Source organism: Nilaparvata lugens, chromosome X (genome assembly GCF_014356525.2).
Source record: "Nilaparvata lugens isolate BPH chromosome X, ASM1435652v1, whole genome shotgun sequence".
In the NCBI taxonomy this organism is placed as follows: Eukaryota; Metazoa; Arthropoda; class Insecta; order Hemiptera; family Delphacidae; genus Nilaparvata; species Nilaparvata lugens.
The window spans coordinates 89,728,302-89,754,917 of record NC_052518.1 but is presented as its reverse complement, the minus strand read 5'-3'; the positions used below and the strand labels follow the sequence as shown (position 1 = coordinate 89,754,917).

At 34.1% G+C, this 26,616-nt stretch overlaps 1 protein-coding gene across 1 annotated transcript; it reads left to right on the top strand.

Annotated features, from left to right (window-relative positions):
• The first annotated feature begins 54 nt into the window (after positions 1–54).
• Positions 55–26,616, top strand: LOC111049376 (ceramide kinase). The gene is made up of 8 exons (XM_022335423.2): positions 55–586; positions 6,683–6,961; positions 7,688–8,104; positions 8,881–9,033; positions 10,733–10,897; positions 16,774–16,970; positions 20,133–20,272; positions 23,063–26,616. The coding sequence occupies exons 1-8, from the start codon at positions 457–459 to the stop codon at positions 23,145–23,147; spliced, it is 1,566 nt and encodes a 521-aa protein (XP_022191115.1). The 5' UTR covers positions 55–456; the 3' UTR covers positions 23,148–26,616.

Below are 26,616 nucleotides of genomic sequence, written 5' to 3'. Positions count from 1 at the left end.
GAATGACTTTCATTTTGAGTCTAGAGAATTTTGATGTATCAGTAGTGGCAGCACTGATCGTGAGCGAGCACCCAGCAGACAACGTATGATTACGATGTTGTAAGCGTGAGATTGTTTTCTTTCTCCTGAAATTCCAATTTATTGGTTAGATTAGCTCCCAACGAGGAAGTGTATTGTATATTTTTATTGAGTTGTTGTTCTCCCAATCTTAACCTCTATCAATTTTTATTTTAATATTTTCAATTCTACCGTCATCCAACACAATCTCAAGCTTTTATAGATTGCATTTTTTAATAAATACCTAGTTTCGTGGATAAGTATTATTTCTTGGCCTTGGTGATTTCTACTTGGGAAATGTTTACAAATAGTTATCATGTTATATCAACATCTTACTGTTAGGCAGTATCCCCTCTTGTCTTGTGGTAAAGTAACAATATGTTAGTGTAGTGTAGAATAATGGCTCAAGCTGCAAGCGAAGATATCTTGGACTCTGTCCTTCTTACAACATTCAAGATCAATGGAAGGCGTTATAAAGTTCTTCTTAATCACGGAACCTTGATCTGGGAAACAGAAAAATCTCCTGTCAGTAAGTACTATGATTAAATTTTTTGTTTCTTACCATATTGATTCAAGATTTGTGAAAACAATAGAATTAGTAACATTCATGAATTGCCAGGAGCTACTACACTGTTGATTATAATCTAATGATAGTCTAATAAATGTAAATATAATTTTTTTCAATTACAGTTTTGAGCATCTCCTCAATGAACAATAAATTGCGTCTATTCATGTTGGTCATGGAGCGCCTTCCTTGTCATAAAAGAACTTCAGTGGCATTGGACAATTAATTGTTATCATCAATATTAACATTGCTCATTAATCGTTTAGATGCTGCTTCTAGTTGGTTCAATTGAACTTCTCCGCGTTATGCTGATTGTACTATTCCCACTCAGCCCGGCCGAGGGAGTATGAATAATCTCATAGAACTTATAGGATTATATTTTCACTGTCGTGTGAAAATCCAGCTTTAAACATAATGAAGGTCCTTTTAATTCATACGGCAGCCAACCACTATTCCATGATATACTGAGTTGTTTAGATTGTGTTGTCTTATAGTGTAATTAAAACACTTCCAATTTGGAGGGATATGCTGAGCAGAGAAAAGAAGGGATACACCGGCCGCGATGTTGCCAAGCTAGAGTGGACAGCGTTCTTCAGCATCGCATAATACGCATACGTGGTTTCCTATCTGAAAGCATTGCATGAAGTGTGCCTGTTTTGTCAACTTGGCAACCGTGCTTGTTTCTGACTCTATTCATCACTCTAATTGGCTGAACTGGTTCTCCATCTCCTTCCATCCTTCTGCTCCGCATATACCTCCGAGTTCGGAGATGTTTTAATTCTACAATAAGCCCCAATAAGATTTGCGACCTCCCTATGACACTAAAGTACCAGAATGGAATAAACTAAATTCCCAAATATCGGTATCAGTGAAATTGATTGGCACAGTGATAACGAATTTTCATAAGCTCTATTCGGACTTTTCCCACTCAGACCGGCCGAGCGATTATGAATAGTGATAGTCCTATTAGAACTTATGGGAACAATACTCTCACTTAACAGGACACTGATATGACATTCGCTGATACTGATATGTGGGTATCCAGCTTTTTGAAGCATAGAGCTTCATGGAATCCGAAAACTGTAGAAGGCATAGAGCTTTCGTTGAATTCGTCAGAAAGGAATTTCACATTACCTTTCCTGGTAATGTCTGCTATAGAACTTAGAAACTTGACTTCAATTACTAATAAAACCCTAAGCTTACTAACTTTCAAAGGCAAAGTCGGACGAATTTCTGTCTCGTTCAATAGGGAGTAAATATGTACTACTTGATTATTTAAATATTCCATTTTCGAGTTTTCTCGGCGTTTAATCAAATTTAAATGCTATAATACTTTTAAACACTGATAGTTTTGGTCCAAAATTAACAAGAAATTTTGAGTTTAGAATGTTAATAAGTTTATAGAAAATTAATTATAAAATCTAACTATAATTGTACGTTCAGTTATTTTATCATTCTACACTGTGATGAGTGAAAATTCTTCAAAGAATCTATGTTACCACTAGTAGTTCTGTGAACAGTAGACCTCACGCAGTTATAAACCACAGCCTCCTCTAATACTGTCCATCAGAGTAAATTCCCTCCTGTCCTGTCGTATCGGTGAGATATCGGTGTGAAAACGAATAATGGCTGATTGGGCTGGTCTATCGACAATGCTAATCATCTGTTGAAAACAACTACTATCATCAAAAGCTGATGGAGTTGAAAGCAGAGAAAGGTCGGGAGAAGATACTATGTTACTTTGAGTTATTATATTGCATGCAATCAATAATCAACTCGACAGCTGATCTATGATGAATAATTCTATAGTCTGTTTTTTCGGTAATATTGGCGTATGAAGGAGGCTCCTTTCCCTTTTATATTATCCTTAAAATGCAACATTTCAAAAAACCTTATATATATACGTCGACGCGCAATTCAAAAAGGAACATACCTATCAAATTTTCATGAAAATCTATTGCCGCGTTTCGCCGTAAATGCGGAACATAATATTATAAACATAAAGAGAAATGCAAAACCCTCGACTTGAATCTCAGACCTCACTTCGCTCGGTCAATTACCATCACATTGATGAATACACTTTTTCTATCTCCAATGTGAAGTTTGTAATGTGCACTTGATATTTTATAACTTAACGACTAGCAGACAATTTCGCGGAAATTTTAGATTACTAGCTGACTAGCTCACTCACTTCGTTGTCCAATTGAGTGAAGTTAAATTATAAGTCGTTAGTTTACCAGCTTGTCGTTTATTTATAAAATATCAAGTGATTCAATAATCGCAGTTCGTGTCAAGCTGGATTATCATGAATTCATTCAGTTCTGGGAGAATATTGTCGACCTTAATTTCGTGTGGAATGAATACTTAGTACAGTCAAATCGTAAACTGAGAAGACTGCAACTTACAAAAAATTGTATATCATGTTTTTGTTGCTTAAATTAATTTGGACTCATGCTGTATCATAAATCCAGATTAGCAACACGTTCAACCCCTTGTACACTTTTTGAAGCTAAAAATCCGTGATTGCTTCGCACATTAGTTTTTCAAGAATATCTTCTAAAATATACCTTTCTATTTAACCTGTTGTAGAAGAATAAATGTGCATTACAATACCAAAAACGCTCCTCTATGATCATAAAACATGGCAATATGAGATGAACAGTTTTATCTCAATATCTAGAAGAAAACGGTTGGGATATACCTTCTGGAGAATGTTATTTTTTGCTGAATGACTGCTGCAGTGCAATTTGAACGTTAAGAAGTAATAATAGTAACGAAATAGTAACTTAGAAATTTCAAGAATAGGAGAAATTTGTTTTTCTCTTAGGTTAATAGATAGGGAAACTTCCAACTATACCAGTTAGTTCCAATCTACCAGTAAAATCAACTCAATCAAGTTAATCAACCAGAATCAACTGGTAAAGTGGAAGTTGTTTTACCTCCTTTTATGAATGTAGAAGTTGATGAAATATGACTTCTATACGAACACCACCACAAAAACCTTCAATTCAAAAAGGAAAGCTTTAAACTATAAAAAATCCATTCCAAGATAATTTAAATCCTCTTCGCCAATCAAATGTGCTTTTAATGCTTGCAGTAGTAATTAATGAGCTATAATTGATTAATTGGAGGTATTATGGAAAATTTGTGAAGATATTTCTGAGTCTAGCGATAAAGGTTCCAAGCTATGAGCTATAATGTAATTTTTCTGTTACTTCTGTTAATAGAACAGATAATATTTTTAGCTTATATTGAAACTGACACACCTCCATGGAATTCTCTGCTGTAAATCATCAACTATGTTTCTTGTTATTTGTCTTTGAAAAAATGTTAATTTAAAAAAAACAAAGCAAACAATAGGTACTATATTTCAACCGCTGTATCTCGTTTGATAATGATGCTAGAGTTGTTAGCCTTCTTTGAAATTGAAATGATCTTTATTCTTCTTCTTGGAAAGTACAAACAATATAGCCTACAATATACATATACAAAACTTGAAGAAGGTTCCTCACATGGGCAAAGCCTGTGAGGCCTTTCATTACAAATTTATTCTTCTTTGGTATCGATAACCAAACAAGTTTCATAAAGAGGTTTGGTTGTGGAGATATTCTCAAAAACTGTAGAAAGTATGAAAAATTAATGACTTTTGTACCCAAACAAATATTTAGGGGGTTAAAAGTATTGCAAATATGGATTTATTATTTAGTATGCTTTTATAGCGAAATAGATAGGCCAGAATCATTTGAAGAACTCAAACGTGATAGGCACCCCATCTATGTAAGTTGCATGAATTATTGAGATAACTAACTAGTGAGCATACTAGTATATTTTTAGATTTGTCATTTTAGGACTTAGCCTTGAGAAAAGATAAGCTTGTTAGAGTAACAAACTTGGAATTGTTCTGATCATCCGCTAATATCTCTTGTTCCACAATTACATAAAATTTAAAACTTCCTGATTCACTTACTCATTCATCAGTGCTTCTTGAGAACCACACGTCTAATTAAGTTGAAATTCAACTGTTCGTATTTAGAATGTACCTTATACTCGTATATTGGTGAGATTTATGTTGTAAAATCAGTGGAAATGATAGGACGAAAGAGTTGTTGATTCTCTTCCACCTTTGCCTTCTATACGAGTAGTAGGCTATAGCTGTGCTTCCAATTTTTATTAAATTTTTTCAATTTATTCACAACACACAAAAAATACAGAAAACCAATATACAATAAAACAATTACAATAACAGTAACAATGAAAGTAACACCAAAAAAATAAGATAATATTGCTAAAATGATGTGGAATGTGCTGGAAGAAAGAGAGGGGAAATACCTTGCCAACTATGGTTTCCCATGTGATAGGCAGGTAAGGTACAACAGAAAGGGAGAGGAGTGACAGGGAAGTGAAAGAAGATGGGTAGATAGGCAGGGCTGGAAGAAGGTAGATAAAATGTAAAATAACGATTCAGGTAACAGTTACAATAAATCAAAGATTAAAAAAATAATTACTTTTTATCCAATTAATGATTTCCTGCTTCATTAAAGCTTCAACCTGCTTTGGATGGTTATGGTAGGCTACTTTATAGCTGTGATTCTAGTCATCTCGGTATATCTGAAGAAATATTGGTTTATTTTTGTTTATAATGGTAAATTCTATTTGAAATATATTTCATTCACCAAGAAAATATATAATTTGATGATAAGTTTTTATATTTATTCCTACAATACGAGGATTGGTGGCTCAATCTTCGGTTACCCGGCACATAGACTAACCCTTCTGGAGAAAGGCCCACACTATTGCGCAATAAAAATTATAAATAGACTTCCCCATAACTTTAAAGATTTTTCCATACACAGTGGATGAATGTGTGGATGTCTTGAGGGAAGAAAATTACATACCATACAATTATTACAAAATAAAAATTTCCTATGAATAAACTGAAATTAATCGATTTCTTCCTGGGGGTGCTCCTAGAGGCTGTGTTTTTTCTTTGACGTCTCCTCCTTGCACTTTTGTATTTTCTGTGTTTATTATTGATTGTGACGATTCAATGTTGTGAAGCTTGTCTTTTATATGCAACTACTTGAATAAATAAAATTTTATTGATTGATCGATAATTATTCTGGTGTTCATTATATTTCTCCATAACATACAAACGATTTGGCAAGAGTGCGGATCTAGAAAGGGATAGAACTATCTGTCTGAGGAAAGAAAAGGATAGCAAAACCAATGTTAATCAGGTACTGACTTAATAACGTGAAACTCACTATAGTACTATTGGCATTTAATTTGGAGCTGACTGCGACAACTTTTAAGAATTCAAGTGGGATTTGGTTGTATAAAATTCATAGATACGAAATATTATTATTATTATTATCGTTAATAATATGGTTGTTTAACCAGAGGTGGTGCCTGGAATCTCACGTCAGAGTACCTACTCAAAAAAAGAAGGTGTAACAGAGAAATGAGACCTGGTAATAATTATCTACCAATATGCTCGCATAGTCAGGATATCTAAAGTCCTTCGAAATTTTCCTAGCCAATGAATGATCATGGTTAAAAGTATTTTTTTTTTCTAAAATATACCAATCTAGTGAGGTTTCAATATGTACCAGGCAGTTTAATAACCTACCACAAGTTTTTTAGAAATTGATTGGAATGGGGTAAATTAATAAAAAAAAGCAGTGTTCAAGATTCATTTGACCCTCTCCCTATAGGAAACTGTTTACAATCAATTCCTGGTTTAAGACAGTCTGCCTTTCTGTCTCGTCTAGTGCAGGTTTGCCAATTAGTTCATTATCAATATCTCTACATGACATGAAAATGTCATGTCAAAAATATCAAGATAATTCAAGCTTCATTTTACACAATATGCCTCATTACGAAGTGATGATCTGTACAAATATGTATGTTATTATTAGATTATCTTCATGTGTTATTATTCGTTTGTGACATGATATCCTTCATAGCAAAGCTATTCACGAAACATTTATGATAATATCAGAACACTGTGTTTTATGATTTTTTCGTGTGATATTAATATGGTGTAATTGTTCTTCACAGCAAGATACTCGTTGCAGCTAAATGATGTGATTGGAGTGGGTTACGACCATTACCGTGACTATTCTTGCTGCTTGAACAGTCAGAATAATGATACTGTTGAAGAAATCGGCACAGAAGATTCAATTGAAGAATTCACAAGTCATTCCCATAGCAGCTTCCTCATCCATTACACTTTCAAAGAGAAAAATAACAAATGGGTATATTGTAAGCTTTTGGTGGCTCACAAAGAACCAAGAATTGTCGATAAATGGCTTACAGTAATCAAATCGTATTTGAAGGGTAAGGTTATCAGAAACATTTATAATTGTATAATTTAAATTGAGCGCCACTTTGAAATTTTTTGTAGCCAAGTGATGCTTGATTTTTGTACACTTTTTCGCAATAAATAGAAAAGATTCAAAATAATAAATTGACCTGGCTCTGCATTCTAGTTCTCAATGTAAAACAATGTAATTGAATAATGCATAGTAGTTAATGAGGTCAAGTCAGATACTTATAGATATTGATATTTATCTCACTTGATATATAATCATGAAGCAATAAAACTGCTGCACTATAGCACAGCGTTATGATATTTTTACAATATTGTGCTATAATTAGAATCAGATTAGAATAGAATTACATTCTATTCATTATCTTGTTCATAATTAATTTGTTCATTTTTGGACTCTGATTACTCTACGGTACATGAACTTCATTGTATTTGTATGCAAGTGATGAATTTACAATATAAATTATTTGAGTTTGATAATTTTTTGGCATCTTGAACGGATGTAAATTATGTACTATTACAATTCAGGAAAAGAATGAACCTACAAAGTACAGATAAATTTTTATTACAGATGTCGTAATTGTGGAGACAATGATGATATCGCTCTTGTTTGATCAGTGTTAATATTTTTAATAGATATAAGAATAGAAACACTGAATTATTTCAAGTGATTATTTTATTATTTCAAAACAATTTTCATAGTTTTTTGATCATGATTTTATAATTTTGCACAGGGTTCACTCAACGCCCCAAAAACCTACTGATTTTTGTCAACCCATATGGAGGTAAGAAAAGAGGTTTGAAGATTTACGAGAAAAAAGTCAAACCCCTGTTGGACTTGGCAGGTGTGAAAGTGGATCTCAGAATCACTCAGCGAGCCAATCATGCTAAAGAAACGCTTTTGACCGAAAACCTTGAAGGTTTCGATGGAATTGCTTGCGTTGGAGGGGATGGAACATTCTCAGAGATCATGAATGGTTTGTTGATCAGGACAACCTTAGATCAAGGGTTGGATGCCAGTGACTTGGATTGCGAATATCCACGCCCAAAAATTAGGGTTGGAGTAATCCCTGGGGGAAGTACTGACACTATCGCTTATTGTATCCATGGGACCACTGATATACGAACTGCAGTTTTACATATTGTAATAGGTATGTATTTCAACTATCCACTCATTATTAATCAATGTTTTGGTAAAATTGATATTCATATTATTTGTTCAAAAACTGTTGTTCAAAAACAGAGGACTGATTAGGAAATTTAATATCGTTCTCTTCTTTTATCAAGGAATCATCCACATCATCTCTAAAAAATTGATAGCTTAAACAAATTATTGTTTGTCCATTACTTCGGTCGATAACACTTGAATGATAGTATATAAACTTTGAAAATGTGACTAAAACATGGCAAAGAACGTATTGTTGCATGTTGATAAATAGTGCATATCTCGTGTCATAATCTTGATTCCACCTGCTGAATGTTTCTCCGATCGCATTGGGTGATTTTTTTCTGAAGCAGATGTGATTTCAATGCTCATTGAATGATTATTTCTGTTTGCTGAACGCTCGCATTGTCTGAAAGCAGCTAAATAATGCTCTTTTGTTCTATTCCAATTTTTCTCATGAGTAGAGCAGTTATGAATTATGTGATAGTAACTGGTATTCCAATACATGCATTGTGCATTATTTATTTATTACTGCATATATCAGACGGGATTTGTGAATTGAGTCCAGCAATTATATGAAAGTAATTGGTATTTTAAAATATGAATTGTGCACTATCTATTTATAATTGCATATATCAGATGTTAACTATAAAGTGAGGGAGAGCTAAACTCAAAAAACATTTAATGTCTCAGATGGCTGTTAGAAATCATTCTGAACAACTTTAAATTATTTTTATTTTAATAATTATTTTGGGGTTTCAGGTCAAAGTACTGGACTGGATGTTAGTAGTGTCCACAACAAGAGTAAACTACTATGCTTTTATGCTAGTGTCATGTCGTATGGATATTTGGGTGACATTATTCGAGACAGTGACAACTTTCGATGGATGGGTCCAAAGCGCTACAATTATTCAGGTTTGATCACTTGCTTTAATCTATTTTGTAGGATGCTCCTTGTAACGTTTGTTGGAACTAGATCTATTAGTATACATAAAATGCTGTATTCAATGAAATACGTGATCAATGTGTAAACAAGAAATGACAAAGGATAGTTTAAAACTGTGTCTAAAAGTTACTACAGTTGTACGTGGGGTCTATTTGCTGCTGCGCCTATAGCCAGTATATTATTTTATTTCACTTCTCCCCTGGAGTTCAGGCTTAGTAGTGGACAAGAAATAATATTGATCTGCCCTACCTGGAAAGCAGAGAACATTTTTTCGACGTGTTCATGGCAACAAATTAATCCCATTTCAAGTTCACCCTCATAAAACAAAAGATATTCTATTCACTTGTACTTTGATTATGTTTTTATAAAATTAAAGTCATATTTAAAAGTAGGGAAATCATATTAAACTAATGTGTATCATCTTTCTCCATCATATATTCCAGTCACTATATTTATACATTATTGCTTGTAATATATATTGTAGTTCTGATTTTTCAATGTATTGTTCATAAGAGATGTCCAGACACCAGATACAGCACTCTATCTCATATAGATTCCCAGGTTCACCTGATAACAATGCTCTTTTTATTTTGAAAAACACCTACTTTTTAGCTTCAACCATCATCACTAACATCATTGACCTCACAATGGTTTATCAGATCATGTTCTATCAGAATCATCCACTTGATTTTAGTATTTCCTAGTGAAGAGGGGCGCATAAAGACACCTCAAGGATCAAAATTTCAAGAACTCATAACTTTTGACACAATGATCGGATCTTCTCGTACTACAGCTCGTCTGGGCTCGTCATGGTGGTTCATTTATCATAAGTCAAATTGATTTGAGAAATGGGGAATTTATTGTTGAGTGTACTTTAACCCATATCCTTTGGAAATAAAGGATTGAATTGAATATTTCTATACCCAAAAAAGTGGCCTTATGCAAAAAAGTGATCTCATATGTTTATTTATAGATTATTTTCAAGTTTAAACCAGCGCTAATAAAAAAGTTTACTATTATAGACCTAATTCTAAAACTAAAAAATGTATTTTTCCAGTTCCTATTTGTTTATTTCATGGGTGGAATAAAGCTCATTTTAATTTTCATTTGTACATTGTCCGAAAAATAGCTAGAAAAGGATAGAGCTATCTGCTTTGTCTAATGATAAACAAGATAAGCAACACCAATCAGGTGCTGACTTAATAACGTGGATCTCACTATAGTTCTAGGTCTGTGACGCAGTGTAACTCAGACTTGATTGCGCATCTAGGAAAACGGGGCCTTACACATACATAGATTTTTCTATAATCCGATTTTCTACTGTCCTTAAAGATTCTACCAGATTGAACTGTAAACCACATGATGTGTGCAGAAAGACATTATGTGTTGGCCAAGTTATATTCCTTCTAATAAGGACGGCAATAAATCTGTGTGACAGTAAAAACATCCAATCAATGTGTGTGTTTCTAGACTAATACATCAAGATTTCCATTAAATATATATAATCACAAATTATTCTACTTCTAAAGTAGAGTTATTCAAAACAACACTCATGGTTGATAACTTGAGGGGTTAAGGCGATGCACTTGCTACCGGTCTAGTTAGTGAATATTTATGATGTTTGTTTTAGTTGTTGAAGCTTATTGAATCATACTTGTTTGTCTTTAGGATTCAAGAGTTTCATTGCCAATCATGGGTATGAAGGAGAGATTGTATTTTCTGTGAATGAGAGCAGTGCACCTCTGGACTCGAAATGCTTGAAAGATTGTCGAAGGTGTCAATCTCAACGGGACTTATGCGAGCTTGATCCTCAATCTGCTTCAGATTCCAAAGGTAAGTTAACCGTTATTCAACTAACAACTTAAAATTCAACAACAAATTCAACTTCTAATACATTTTTATCATTATGGATGTAATCTACTTGAACTCGAATTATAATTATGTACAGTACGCGTCCCTTAGCTTTGACTCCGTGACTTTGAGACAGCATTATAGGCAAGGTATGGTTCGCGGGGTAATATAAGAATAAGAATACTTTATTTGCCATTAAACAATCAGTCATAAGGTCAAACATAATCAACATTGATATGTACAGTTATACAATATCCATTAAGATAATAATAATATTACATCATATATATATATGATAAAATATATTTTACCATAATATAATCTCTAATTGCTCATTCAAAGAATAGCGTGTCAAAAACAATGTCACAAAAATTTAAAACAAAAAGATCAGCAAGATAAAGTTATTTTTCAATTGTATCTGGGTTGGATGCCATATATGCACTGAGATTATAGAAAGGCTGATTCTTCAGCCACCTACTAACAACTAATTTAAAACGTTCCTCTGGCAGATTACGAACCCATCGTGGAAGTTCATTGAATATCATGTATCTCTGATAGTAATGACTCTTATGTGTCTTTGACAATCTTATTTGAGGAATAGGAAGATCAAACTTTTGAAACTTTTGATATCACTTGAAAATGGCATAAATGTTCGAAACATGTTGTGATAAAATATTTCTAAAAGGGTACTGAGATGTTTATTTTTCTTTATATTTTCTTCTTGTGTTATGGGAGTACCCTATGCTGTTGAACTTGGGTAGATTACTTTTTACTTGAATCAAATTATTATAAATGTATAAAGTTGGCACTGTCATTATTTGATATTTAACAAAACTTTCTCTGCAAGATTCTATTTGTTGCAGGCTATCGATTATTCCAACCACTCTTTTTTGAAGAATAAGTATATTTGTGGCAGTGCTACAATTGCACTGGCACAAAGTACCGGGTGATTACAAATGAAATAGACAGTTTGAATAGCTTGTAGAGAATTTATTTTTTAAAAGTTTAGATCATTACTTACATGATTACATAGAAGAATTCTTGAAAATTTTATTGAAAATTTACAGATGTTCAATGTGTGCACCATTTGCAACACGACAGATATCAACACGGTAGTCAAATTCTGACTACACACGACTAAGCATCTCTCGGTTAACTGTAGCAAGAGCATTTGTGATTCGTTGTTTAAGATCATCGATATCAACAGGAAGCGGTGGTACGAAAACTCTGTCTTTTACATAGCCCCACAAGAAAAAGTCGCAGGGCGTTAGGTCCGGATACGAGGTGGCCACGGCTGAAACACAACGTTTTCCTCACTTGCACGGCCGATCCATCGTCTAGGAAGATGTTCATCCAGATACCCTCTGACGTCTGAGTACCAGTGAGGCGGAGCTCCATCTTGTACAAAAATGAAGTTACAACTATCTTCATGGAGTTGAGGCATTAACCATTCGGTTAACACGTCCAGATAAATTCTTCCGGTTACTGATGGTTCTTGGAAGAAGAAAGGCTCGTAAACCTTTTCACAAGATAAAGCGCAAAACACGTTCACTTTAGGAGAATCGCGTATATGCTGTACAGTCTCTCTTGGGTTTTCTGTTCCCCATACTCGTACATTATGTCTGTTAACTTTTCCACTAATGTGAAAAGTGCATTCATCACTGAAAATTAGGCGATTAAACAATGTGTCGTCATTTTCAAGACAATGTTGCATCTCTTGACAAAAATTTTTACGTACAACTTTATCATTGTCATTTAAACTTTGTACTAACTGCAATTTATAAGGTGTCATTTTCAAACGTTTCCGCAGAATTTTCCACACAGTAGGTTGAGGAATTTGCAATTCTAAACTCGCTGATCTAGTCGATTTTCCTGGACTTCGTACAAAAACATCACGAACACTATCAATTTTTTCTTCTGTAACAGAAGGTCTTCCAGTACTCTTCTTCTTACACACACATCCACTGCTTTCAAAACGTTCATACCAGTCATAAATTGATTGCCTTGTTGGTGGTGGTTTACCGTATTTTGTTCTGAAATGACGCTGCACAACAGTAACAGAGTTTGTTTTGGCTAATTCAAGAACACAATAAGCTTTCTCCACTTGAGTAGCGGCCATATTGCTAAACTAAACTGGCTGTTGTAACACGGAGCAGCCAACAATAGCCAGCAACAGTTCTACCAACATAAACTTTAAGAAATTCCCTACAAACCATATCTCTTACTATGTTGAAATACACCAGTTTAACTTTGTACAGGCTATTGAAGTTGTCTATTTCATTTGTAATCACCCGGTATAACTCCATATGTTATTAGGGAATGAAAAATGCCAAAATAGGTTGTCAAAAGCACATCTGAGCTTACACAGTATTTGAGTTTTCTGATAAGATAATTTGAATTTTCAAATATTCACGGCTTTGCAAAACTGTTAGGCTTCAAAGTCTCTAGATGGAGGAAGCTACCTACAGAGCTTCCTTGAAGGAAGCTCCCTACACGCAGAGATTCTTCATGAATGATAGAGTTTCATCTTATCACCAACAATGGGAAGAGCATGCTGAACGAATGTCAGCTGATAGGCTGTGTTCTGCTAAAAGGACGAAACTACAAAAAGCTCCTTGTGTATCGGATGCAACTCGTTGCTTTTGAGAAGATACAGAAGAGCTTCTGTTGCTTATGGAAAGATAAATTTTCAAAAATATTCGATGTTTTTGTTTGGGTAGTATTGTAGTCTAGTGGCCCTCCGGCCTCCGCCGATAGGCAAAGCTACGGGACCCGGACTGTAATTTTGCAAACCATACTGTAGACTTTGCGTTTAGAAATAGCGCTCATAAGCTGAAACATGTTATGTAACGTTCTGCAATTTAAAAGGCTTCTAGATTATATTTATATTTTATTCCAATGTAGCCTAATCAATTCTGACAACTTCGAGATGATTCTAATGCTCTAATTTATACAGAGGGGTTCAAAAAAATGTATACACTCTTTGACAGTGAATATACGAGGGTGAATCAAATGAAAACCTTAAACGTGTTAAATATTATTTATTTTGACAACTAAGTAAAACTTACATTCATCATTGTTTGACATAGTCTCATTGATGTGTTATGCAATTGTTCGGAAGCGCATGGATACGGATACCACGTTTGAAGAATTATTTTGGTTGTGCCTGTAGCCACTTGTGCACCGCGGTTTTCACTTCTTCATCACTTTGCAAATACCTGCCTTCCATTGTAAGCTTTCCGTACACATGAAAGTCACTAGAGGCCAGGTCTGGAGAATATGGTGGGTGAATTAGGCATTAAAATTTGGATAGTTTGAACCAAGAGACGGGCTGTATGTGATCGGGCATTGTCATGCTGTAACAACACACCTGATGTGAGAAGTCCTCACCGTTTACTCGTGATTGCTGGCCGAAGTTGATTTTTTAAGAGATTTAAATAAGAATTACTGTTTAATGTCATTCCCCTGTCAATGTAATGCTCCAAAATTACTCCGTTTACATCCCAGAAGAGAGAGTCAGCACAAGTTTTCCTGCTGTTCGATGGGTTCGACTTTTTTTTATTCTGGTGATGAGCTATGGCGCCATTCCTTACTTGCTCTTTTTGTTTCTGGTTGATGATGGTGTTTGTTTCTGGACAAACATGAATCACCATACTGTACTGTCATCCTGCAATGCATTTTCATGGGTTTGACACCTTCACTGCTCAAGAAACGAATGACTGATCGCTGTTCTAACGCGGTGCAAATTGATAATGAGCGGCCATATTGTAACTGAAGTCACTGTTAGTTGCATGTAGCAAAGGTCACTGATGCACCTGGTAATCATTGGTGTGAGCTTCAACGAACATCCCTGCCAACTACCGGACCAATCCTATAACTTCTCGGAACTTTACTACACTTTTAAGGTTTTAATTTGATTCACCCTCGTATATCTGTAACGCTCTGGCTGTTGTTACAGTGTTTGTATATGGACTACTCATGCCACATTACCTTTTGACGAGACATGGAACTACAGTACTAAAAGTAAGGCCTAATTCACACAGAACGAGCGGCGAAAAGAGACGTGGTGGAGGCGTAGCGTATGCAATGCACACCAGACGGGCGAAATAGTGACATTTTAATTCTAATCTATTCAATTGAACAGATTTTTTGTCCGTTCTTATTTTGAAGAAGTTGCTCATTCTTGTACGCCTGGAGATAAGGCGAAGATAGGTGGCTTGGGCGAGAAAGTGGCCACCCGCGCCACGAACGACGTCTGTTTTGTGCGAATTGAGCCTTACTTTTGGTATTCTACTTCGATGTCTCGTCAACAGGTAGTGTGTGGCATGAATAGTCCACATGCAAACTGTAACAACTGTCATACAGTGACACATACACATGTTCATGCATGTTTTGTTATCAGTGAGAGGCTTCTAACATAAAATAAACAAACAATAACAATAGAACCAAGATATTCACTTTCAAGGAGTGTATACATTTTCTTGGGTCCCTGTGTATATATCAGCTTGTAATAAATAATGATTCTCTACCAAGTCACAGACGTGCCAGAATTTGATTGAGTAATTCATAATTTATAAGTATTTTATGTTCATTGCGTATTTTAGTGTGAAAATTCGTCAAAACAAATTCGTTAGTATTTGAGCACTATAATTGTTCTATCTCTTGTATATCTCGGAATATTCAAACCACTCGATGCTACCGAGTTGGTCAAAATAAGCGGTTCTGTAAAGGTTCAATTCCTTAGGCTGACCACTAACGGTAGGACATGCATGTTTATCACGCACATACACATGTTCATGCATGTTTTGTTATCAGTGAGAGGCTTCTAACATAAAATAAACAATCAAAAACAATAGATAAACCACTGGAAAATTACAAATTATAATGATACAAAAATAATCTAACCTGAAATAGAACAGCGAAGAAAAAATCAACAACAATAAATCGGAGATACAAAAACCTAACCTCAAAAACTTTTGCTTGAAGCCTTTCGCTGTGATGACACAAAAATGTATGATGTGTCATACATGTATGATATGTGTATCATGCATGTCCTACCGGTAGTGGCCAGTCTTAGCGACAGCTCGAGCCACGTGGCTAGAGTCGTCGCGGCTGGAGCACATAACCTATAAATTCATTATAGATTCATTAGATATGCATCGTAAAAGCAATATGTAGTAGCCTACATCTCTTATTGATCTGACGCCATGAAGTTTTTACTACATACAAATCTACAAATCATGAAATATAATTAATTTATAGGTTATGTGCTCCAGCCGCGACGACTCCAGCAAAGGAATTTCTAGCAAAGACTCGTCGCTAAGGAATTTTACCTTAAACTTTTTCATTGCACATTTTTTACTATGATAATTCCTTAACCCTAAAGGGTTAACCTGGCCACAGACGAGTGTTCCGAATGGCGTGGCGCAATGTCATCCCAGGCTTGAATGACCCAAAACCGTGGATATTTGTGGGTTGATTTACGGTCCATTCTGCGTTACTCCAGTATTTTAGGGTTAAACAATGTGAACAAACTTAAATTATGTAAACAACCAGCAAAGAGCAGTGACATTGTCTTTCCACACCTGCTATGGTCAGACAAACAATTCCATAAAATGTTTCCATTTAAAAAATCTTTATTTCTGATATCAATACGTTTATAGACTCCTTGGGTTTTGGATTGATTGGATATCAAATATCAATCTTGGGAATCCATTTATTGACTATACAATCAATCAGAAACTTATAAAGTTTCAATATCCATCCTATGAATCTATATATTGAATATCCAATAATTCAGAAAACTTTAAAGTTTTATATTCACGCGTATAACATTTTTTTAATTTTCTGTTTTTCAGAATTGAAGAGAATTCGCGGAAAATTCTTGATGGTTAGTGGGGCCAATCTGTCGTGTGCTTGTCCTAGAAGCCCGAATGGAATATCTCCTCATTGTCATCTGGGAGATGGTTGTCTTGATCTCGTTCTGGTGCATCACACTTCACTCTGGAATAATCTCAGACTTCTGCTCACCCTATCCAACAGAATGAAGTCCATTGTGAGTATTAGAATGGTTTGGGGTAGGGGCCTGTTGTGCTTGCCTTCCCTTGAGTGTAGTAATTTCAAATTATGAAATAAATGAATGTTTGATAGTGATTTTGCGATTGAATAGTATATAATTATATATGGATTTAACACTGTACTTGAAATTGACTTCATTTTTGACACAGTGATGGGTTCACTTTCATGACTTCATTTTGTTGTATATTGTCGTCACAAAATCACTAAAAATGTTCAAGTATTCAATTTATACATTTGGTAATTAAATGTGATCTACTCTTGAATTTATTGTTTAGATTTGTCTAAAATATTGAGTAATTAAAATACAGGGTTGGTCAATGTAGTATAGAGGATTTGGAATAGCTGTTACTGATTTTTGAATGAAATTTTTTTCCCGTATGTAGGGAAAAAAATTTCATTCAAAAATCCTACCTTGGATGTTGCCAATTTGATAATTATAGAGGAGAAAAAATGAAAACATTATTTACGTTCAGAAAACAACATTTCAGAAATGGCATCCTTTATTGTCCATACACTCATGTAGAAGTCATTCAAGTAAAAAGTGCTCATCTGAAGCTTACACGTGCTATTGCTTGAATTTCTTGTGTTATTGTCTGATCCAGAGCTTCGAGTGTACGAAGTTTGTTGATGTATACACGAGCTTTGAGGTAGCATCCATAACAAAAAGCCACAAGGTGACAGTTCTGTAGAACGAGGAGTCCACTTTACATCACTCTACGCAACGAAATGAGGCATCGAGGGTAGTTCTGCCTTAGAAGTTTATCTCGGTATATGTTATGTTGGAACCATATGGTATTGAAGTTGATATGTCATCTTGTCAATTGTGGGGAAAAATAATGCAGCAGTGTCAGATAAGTATCTGAATTGACAGTGTCGTTTCTCAGAAAAGTAAGGACCAATAATTAAGTTTTGACTAATTTTACAACAAATAGTCAATTATTCACCATTAATTAAAAACAGAAAAACTTAATCTTCATCCATCAACGTTCCCTTCACGTCAGATAAGGCAAGGTTATCTCATGCACGGCACTCTGTCATCAACTTCTCACAATGTCTGCAGGATTCTACGCACAGGCCACAGTGCCCATGTAGGCTCATTCCGTAATCTATAATATGAAACCCTAATTTAAGTACTTAATTATTTGTATTTTATATTATTTTTAATTTTTGTGCTTACTGTATTGTGGAATAAAGAAGATTCTTGATTGATTGAGTGTTGGTCAAAAACATACACCATATTTCAAATGGTTTTTCTGTACGTAATTAATGTTTTCATTTTTCCCCTCCTTAACTACCAAAATGACAAAATCCAAAGTACATACTGCGGAAAAAATTGAGCTTCGTTCAAAAATGAGTGTGTAATAGCTGTTCCAAATTCTCCATACTTCATTGCCCAACCGTGTACTATCTCGGTTATTCTAGAGCGTGGTCGGAAAACTTGGAATTTTCGATTATCAAGAGGGATGAGTAAACCATGGGGGAAAGAAGATGATAGAACGAAGCTTTGGGAACCTGGTATAGTTATTTATGTAGTTGATGCTCCTCGCTCATACATAGTGAAAACTAGCTCTAACAAAATTTATTCGAAATTGAGTGATTTTAAGGACATTGAGAGGGAGATGATTGATCATATGATATAGATCCAAAAATAGTTGTTGTTCTGATGAATAGGTTGTTGTTTGTTATTCTAATGAATGATTAAATGGAATAAACATTGAAGATCTTGTCTTTATTAAAAGAAATAAAAACATAGATACTACTTCCCCGTTGGATTCACAACATCAATAGTGGAATCTTTAGTCTCTAGCCCTTGTGCTAAAGTTTGGAAGTAAGCAGAGCAGCAAGCCAAACTTCTGGGTCTCGCGTCGCTTCTTACTGGGACGGAGAAACTTTCGTTACTTCCTTAGACTTCCTTAGTTACCATCCAGGCTTATCGTGAATTGAGACGCGATTGACACGACGCAGTGCGAAATTTTTAGTAAAAGTAATGGATTAGCGCAAATTTTCAAAACGCGACACGCCTGGTAATTGGCAAGACGCATATTGGAACGAAACCAGGACGTGTGGCGAGACACTACACAGTATGAGTTGTTGTAACTCTTGTGAAGGAACGGTTCAGTGCAAATTATTGAGTGCTCGTGTCTCAATATGCACCTAGCCTAAGTGAACAGTGTCATTGACCTCGACAGGCCCGTCGGGTGCAATATCTCCACTGTGACCCAAAGGAGGCTTTGAAGCTGTTGCATATAGTTTTAATTCAGAAAAATTCAACTCAAACTTGAAAAAGTTTTCGTTTTTACACATATCTTCTCTGCACCGACCCGATATCTTCCCCATTTGTCATTGCTTGGTGACAAATGTAACAGATTTCATATGTCGACATGGTTTTGACGGCATTGTTACCGTTGGTGTCGGCTGATAATCGTCGGGAGTCTTGTAAATAATTTCGAGGTTGAGGATTGTCAGTTTGAGGTTAGGTAGTAATTGTCTCCCAATAGTGAGTTGTAAGGAACAAATATGACGATTTTACTCGCATAGAAATGATCAAATGTCTGCTAATATTAGAGATGTCATGTCGGTAAGTGTGCAAGGCTGACAATCGGCCGACATTCTGGATGTGTGTCGACGCAAAGTTAGTGTGTGTGAAAACGGTCAATATCGGTGGGAGAGGCCTCACCGCAGCGCTTCTTATGTTGAACTTTCGAATTGCCCATTATTTGATACGGCCATTCACCTCATTCATAATAATATAAAAAAATGTAAGATAATCAACAGATTGGTGTAATATATTTTTAGTCTATCAATAGTAAGACTATGTAGAAATTTAAATGAATTTAGACCTCTTAGTTTATTCATAGTAATTTATGTATGAAATACGAGCATAGATAGTTATCGAGTGGCTCAGATATTGAGTTTTCAGGTGGCACCTGATCAATTCAGGACCTATGACATGACATAACGCCTTGTTTTTAGGCATCAGAGGCTGACGGCTCTACGTGCCCATCCTAAACATGAACATAAATAATTTCCTCAGAGTTGATATGCAACATATAGATAAAAGTTCAATAATTGTGTAGCTATTTCCTTGATCTTATCCTAAACTTTCTGGCTGATGATTAAAAAAATATTTCAATTTCAGTATGACCTGCCATTTGTGGAAGTACATCGTACCACTCACTTTACATTCCAAGCTCTTCCTATTCCGGCGAGGAGATCATCCGACTTTAGTGTGTGGAATTGTGATGGGGAAGTTGTTGCTGATACATGTATTTTTATCAGGTAAACATTGTTATATATTATTACAACCACGATTAGTAAATTTTCAGCACCTTCTCCGTGTAGGTCGAGAAACCTTCCTACCAATACCCAATGCCAACATTCATAAAAGCAATATGTTGCACTATTATCATTTAGTCTAAATCAATATTCAAAGTCTGAATAACGTCATCTACTACTGTGAATTTGCAAATAAGAATAATAAATGATTTATTTTTTCTCTGTCATGTAACCCATTTATTAAAAATGAAAAAACATGTACAATATGGAAAAAAGTCCGTTACATACTTGGATTAATTTCCTTAAACTATCGTGTAGCATCCCACTATAGTGTCTATGTGTCGGGATGCATTTTTTTACATGATTGAAAGAATAAACTGTGTGCCTGGCAAAATAAGAATGGAAAATTGAGAAATGATATACTTTTAAACTAAAGAAAACAATGAAGATGTGAGAAGAAATTTGTAAGATTTGTCCGAATGAATTTTGCGTTGACTATCATGATAGTAAAACGAATTTTATTGAAGGAATAAGTAAGTATTCGGAGAATCCGGGACAGGAAGGTTTCTTGGCATAAAACGGAAAAGAACCAATCTTCATTTGTAGAGTCTGTACTGTAAAACTATAAAGCGTCAATTGGTAAATGAAACAGACTTATTTGAATATGCTGTCACTTATTCAGTCTGACTAGTTGAAAAAATGCAATTGAAGGCAGTTAAAAGAGTTGAAAACTTGGAAAAACTATGATGATACAAGATTTCAAATTTGTTAACTAGTTGAAACTAAATAGACTCATTAATCGATTATTAAATTTATTACATTATCACACCTTGCTATCGACGCCTCGCTCCAGAACAGGTTTGTAATGTATAAAGTGTAAAAGCTTTGTATAGACATCAAAGTACCTTTTTTAATATGAATATTTTTATTTTTCACATGTTTCGGCGTTGAAGCCATTTTCAAGTGAATGACAAAATAAATTAAATTAAATAAATTGAAAAGGATACTTTGATTTGTAACTTTCATGTAAATTCAAGTAGTCTTGAACAATAAAGTAAGATTTGTATAAAGTGTAATGCACTTATAAGTATCACAGCTTTGTAGTGTAATGTATTAAGTGCTAATGCACTTATAAGTACCACAGCTTTGTAGTGTAATGTCTAAATTCTAAAACTTTTTGAAAAAGACTGCTGATCTTGAATTATTTCCTAATATCATAAACAGTTGAGTTTAATGCTACGTCTTGATTATCAACAACTTCTTGTTATTGGTGGAATCTACTACAAATACTAGAATGTTGATCGTAAAACTAGTTTTCTTTAGAACCTGAAAGTCTCTTCTGACTTTTTGACGGAAGGAAGCTAGCACAATGAAAAATGAAGGCGAGCGAAGTGAGCCTGCTTCTGCCATTCCTTGATGATCCAGTCGGGGGTCCAGGGGGCGGAGCCCCCTGGCTAGACAAATAAGGCGAGCGAAGTGAGCCTGCCGGCTAGTATATCATAGTTGACGTTTGGTTTTCTATTGAAGTTGAGTTGAAATATCTTAGGGCCGGTTTCCGAGCTCGGGATCTATAAGTTCTAGACTTGCAGAGTCCAGGACTAAAATAAGCACTCGGGTCTAAGTCGACTTTCTGAGTCACTGGTTTATCTTCTAAACTCCGGGGTCTATTAAGTTCTCGACTTATTTGAGTCCGACTTGAACGCAATAAACATGAGGGAAATTCACAATATTATATTGTTGTTATTTTGGCAGTGGGAGACAGCTGATTGAAGCGGGCTTATTCAAAAGAGCATTCTCTCCAAACTATTTTGTGAAAATACGTCTCGATTTATTTGTTGACCTATTCAAAGCAAAACCTAACCTTTTGAAACATGAATGAATAAACATTTCATTCTACGTTATGCTATTATTGATCGTTGCCAGTGATTTTGGAATAAAAATTTTAGTAGGCTATTGAGTTGGAAAACTTATTTGTTTTAAAAAAAAACTTGAATAATAATTTATATTATTGTTATATTAATATGTTGAATATGACATTGATTAATAACATTCACATTGGAAAATAAAATTCCAAGGCAATCCTTGTATCATTTTTCTTGAAAATTTTTAGGTTGTCACAATCGTAAAATAAGGTTAGTTTTTTACGCATATTTCAGAACTTTATTTTAAAATAGACTTGAAAACTATAAATTTTGAATTTAGATGTACTAATCCAAATAATTCAGGTATTCAAAGACATTTATTTGGCTATTCATCTACTCTAATACAATAACTGAAATGTGTTTGCTAAATTTAAGTCCAGAACTTAATTTTAAAACCTACCTCAGTCGAGAGTTTCAAATCATGCTGTTTTAAGTTCTGGACTTAACGATTTTTGATAAATCCTTGACTCAGAAAGAGGCGAGAATCTAATTCAAGTCCTGGACTTGAAAGCCCTTTACTCAAAAAGCGAAATTATAAACTCCAGGGTCTAACGTGATCTCTAAACTCCAGCGTCTATTTGAGTCCTCGGCTACGTTAACGCTCTGACTCAGAAAGCCAATTTTTTGACTCCAGAATTTAAAGCCAGTTAAAGTCTAGAACTTAGCTGAATGCCGAGCTCGGAACCCGGCCCTTACTGTTTGTTATGCACCCATATTCACCCAGCCTATCATCCTATTTAATACTGTACTGTAATACAAATTATTCTACTTTTATGAAGATCTCATCACTGAAAAAATCTACTGTTATAAATGTTCTATAAATCTACTGTATCTCATGTCTGAAAAATTCAACTGCTGCTCAAATTTGCAGGACTCATTGCCAGCTCATAGAAGTTTTCTTCAGAGGAGTTGAGTCATGCTTGGAGGATGAAGAATCTGGCTGCTTTTGTTTGTAAATTAATTTGAAGAAACCAAAACGCTTAAAATGTATGTCTAGTGTCATTTAATAGGTAAGTATTATGGTACTAAGCTTGATGTTATTGATGTCATTGAGTCAAACAACGTTAAATAGATGAATATATATTTATAATTTGTAAAAGCAAATTCATGTTGAGTTTTGGAAGTATTTTAATATTATCAATATTTTGTTACAAATGAACGAAATTCGCATTTAGGTATATGTACTGAATAATCTCATGAACAACTAAACACAAAATCTCTTACTGGGATAATTTCTAAATTACGACAATGATGTCGACTGATTCAATCTAATTACTGAATAACCTTGCCTTAATAAAATGGCTGTCATTTTTAAGTAATTGAATACTGTACGTAATCATATATATTTTCGGTGGTGTATTGGGCATTATCTAACATAAATTTATACGTAATATAATTATAGAAATATTGTTTTTGAAGTATCAATATTGGAAGATTATACCGTTTAGATTTGAACTTCAGTCAACAATTATTCGGAAAATTTTAAAGGAACTTTTAATGATATTAGATACGTGAGTATAAGTGATTTAATACATGACGAAGTTTCTATTTTTAAAAATTAAAACTTCGATTAGCGTAAAATCAGTAATATTTTATCACATGCGTTATATTCATTCTTCTTACTGGTTTCTGAATCTAAACTTTTCAACTCTGCTTTTATGAAAAATATACGGGAAGAGTCTGATGAATTTCAGCTGATGATGATGATAAGTGAAAATCTATTTTATTTCAAATATGCTATTACTATTCTGGATGTATGACATCTTGGCAGCTTCTGCTGTTTGTACATACGTTCTAGCCGTGTCCTACTTAGAATTAAGAATTCAACTCATTCTCTGTGTATCTGTTAATTACTTACAGCTTGCGACAGTCTAATTTGGTGAGGGTCTGTTACAAAATTTAACCCAAATTTGATGAAAATACTCAAGCTTTTGTCCGATTGGAGAAGTTTTCTCCTTACTAGAAGAGATATTCCTCACTTATAATCTTTTTTGTTATCTTGCTATGATTGTTCAAAGTTGAAAGATCATGTTTTTTTAATTATTCAGTGTTTCAATGTTTCTATAAACTATATTCAGTGTTTGTTCAAACAATCGCTTCCTGTTCGTCTATTCAAAATCAATGATCTTGCCAAACCATAATATAATCTATTATGTTTCTAGTACCCCTGTAGAATCAAGAACCCCTTCCACCGTACAGTACGATAAATGTTTGTATGTATGTATGTTATTTGTGTCTTCTATGTATAATCTGCGTCAATTCTAAATAAATGAATACAGTACTATTATTCTTTACTAAAATATTCTAAAATTGATGTGCAATGACTTTCTGTGCTTATAATATATGAATAGATGTTAACGAATAAGTGGGTACATTATAAGATAGATTTAACTCAAAACATATTACGCTTTTGGATGAGGAGTAACATGAGAAGGTTTTGTATCGAGGAGGCACTTTGACAGGGTTTTAGTACTCAATTTTATAGAAATGGAATCACTAAAGATTATTGATAGGAACAATTAGAGTAAAAAGTATAGAATGATGAAGTGCCTAAGCTGGTCCCGAGATGTGAGTAAGAATTTATTGTAAACGGCCTGTAACTGAATTCCAAGTTCATACTCCAGATCACTTTTACCTAGACCAATTTATTTTAAAAGAACCCTTCCCCATCTTCCTTCTTAATATAAGAAGCTCCAAATGCAGGATTTTTACCAAAATATTGGTATATTGTTATATGATGAATATTGTAATGTGTTTACATCTATATAAAGGTATTACAGTATAACTATGTTATATCGACGCAACTTGATATTCTAAATATTTTCCGTAGTAGATAGGAAATCAGATTATAAAGATAAATGTTTTGAAGATTTTTGACACTAGCATACTGGGATATTCTAACATTATTGTATTATTATCAATTGTTGTATACTTGAATTGATTAAAACTTTTCCATTTTATTATTGTACAAAAAGACTGGAAACAGCCACAACCACTCATTATTTATTAAAATAGAGGAAACTTGTCTCTGTTGTTAGCACGTTATCAATCGTACACTAAAACTCAAGCATGATATTAATTCATATTTGATTGGCAGTAGTTGATCTTATCGAAGTCTGGTTAAAGTCTGGCTAAGGTCATAACAAGAAGACATGTTCATTGTGGGTGGTACGAACTATAGTAAGCAGGTAAGAACATCATAAATGAGCAACTGCAGAACAAACAAGAATGAAGTGACTATAAAAAACAGTTGAAATTGAAGGCTAAACTCATAGGAAATGACACTGAAGGGCAAGAAAGCTTTCATCTATTGCTATTGGGGACGCGTTCAATGCATAATTGCCTTATGGAAGTAACTGCTAAAAATTGAATTCTAAATTGAACGTTGTCCAAATTTAGGGAGAGCTCTCCCAATATATACATGCCCAGAACGTGACCATTCGATAACTACCAATATGGCTCCATTCAACATTCATAAATTCTGCTGCTGAATGTTTGAGTTTTAGTTTAATTTACGGATTCAAAATGGTGCAACAACAAAAATAAAAGTTTCTCGTTATTTTAACAAATAAGTGGTTATGTGTCTAATTCAAGTAATTCAAGAAATCTCATTCTCATTAAGGTCAAAACAAATAGTGAGAATAGTTTGAACCTCTACTTTGTGATCCATATCAATTCATTCTACGAAAATATCTTTTCATAATTTTCCACAAATCATTAGTAGTTTATTTATCTTAATTGTATATTTCAATTTTGAGACAAGGGGATATTTACTGACAAATCATTAAGTGCAGACAAACATTGGATTTTTGATTTGCAACTTCATTCGTCATTCAGTTGTTCGTTATTCAATATATTTTCACTTTTTATTATTTATGAAATAGATTTGAATTGAGATTCCTTTGTCTCATATGTACCCCATCTGTTCGTTTAAAAATATCTGCCATCCATCCACTGAGAATTAATAACTTTTGAGATTAGAAAACTTGAATGTTTTGAAACTGCACAAACAGTCCAAACGTTTTGAAACCTTGTCAACTAGGGTTTTATTAATAGTCATTTTCATTACTGTTAATTTTTAAAGCTATTCGCACAAATAATTCATTTTTCCTTCCCAGTGAATGCCACCTTAATTGTGGGAACTCTTCAATTCCCCATGTTATCGTTACTTACTTATTACTATTATTGAAGCTCAATTATTAGACTGAATTTATCGATTACTGTTGGCATTTTGTTCTATTAATTACTGTGTAGGTGATAAGTTTCCTATTTATTAATTTATAGTTTTATGTATTTGTTACTTAAGACAAATTATTTTATTAATTGGACTATATTGATGTTATTTAGAGTTATTTGGGTTTTGTAATTGTTCATTTTCTTGTAATAGTTGTAAAATTCCCCAAAAATACATGTGAAATCCCAATA

What these genes read in the sequence shown, in the direction of transcription:
- LOC111049376 (XM_022335423.2), top strand. Translation starts at nt 457, where the DNA reads ATGGCTCAAGCTGCAAGCGAAGATATCTTGGACTCTGTCCTTCTTACA. An exon ending in AGTTTTACATATTGTAATAG is followed by an intron (nt 8,105 to 8,880) that starts GTATGTATTTCA and finishes TTGGGGTTTCAG; the next exon opens with GTCAAAGTACTGGACTGGAT. An exon ending in CCAACAGAATGAAGTCCATT is followed by an intron (nt 16,971 to 20,132) that starts GTGAGTATTAGA and finishes TTTCAATTTCAG; the next exon opens with TATGACCTGCCATTTGTGGA.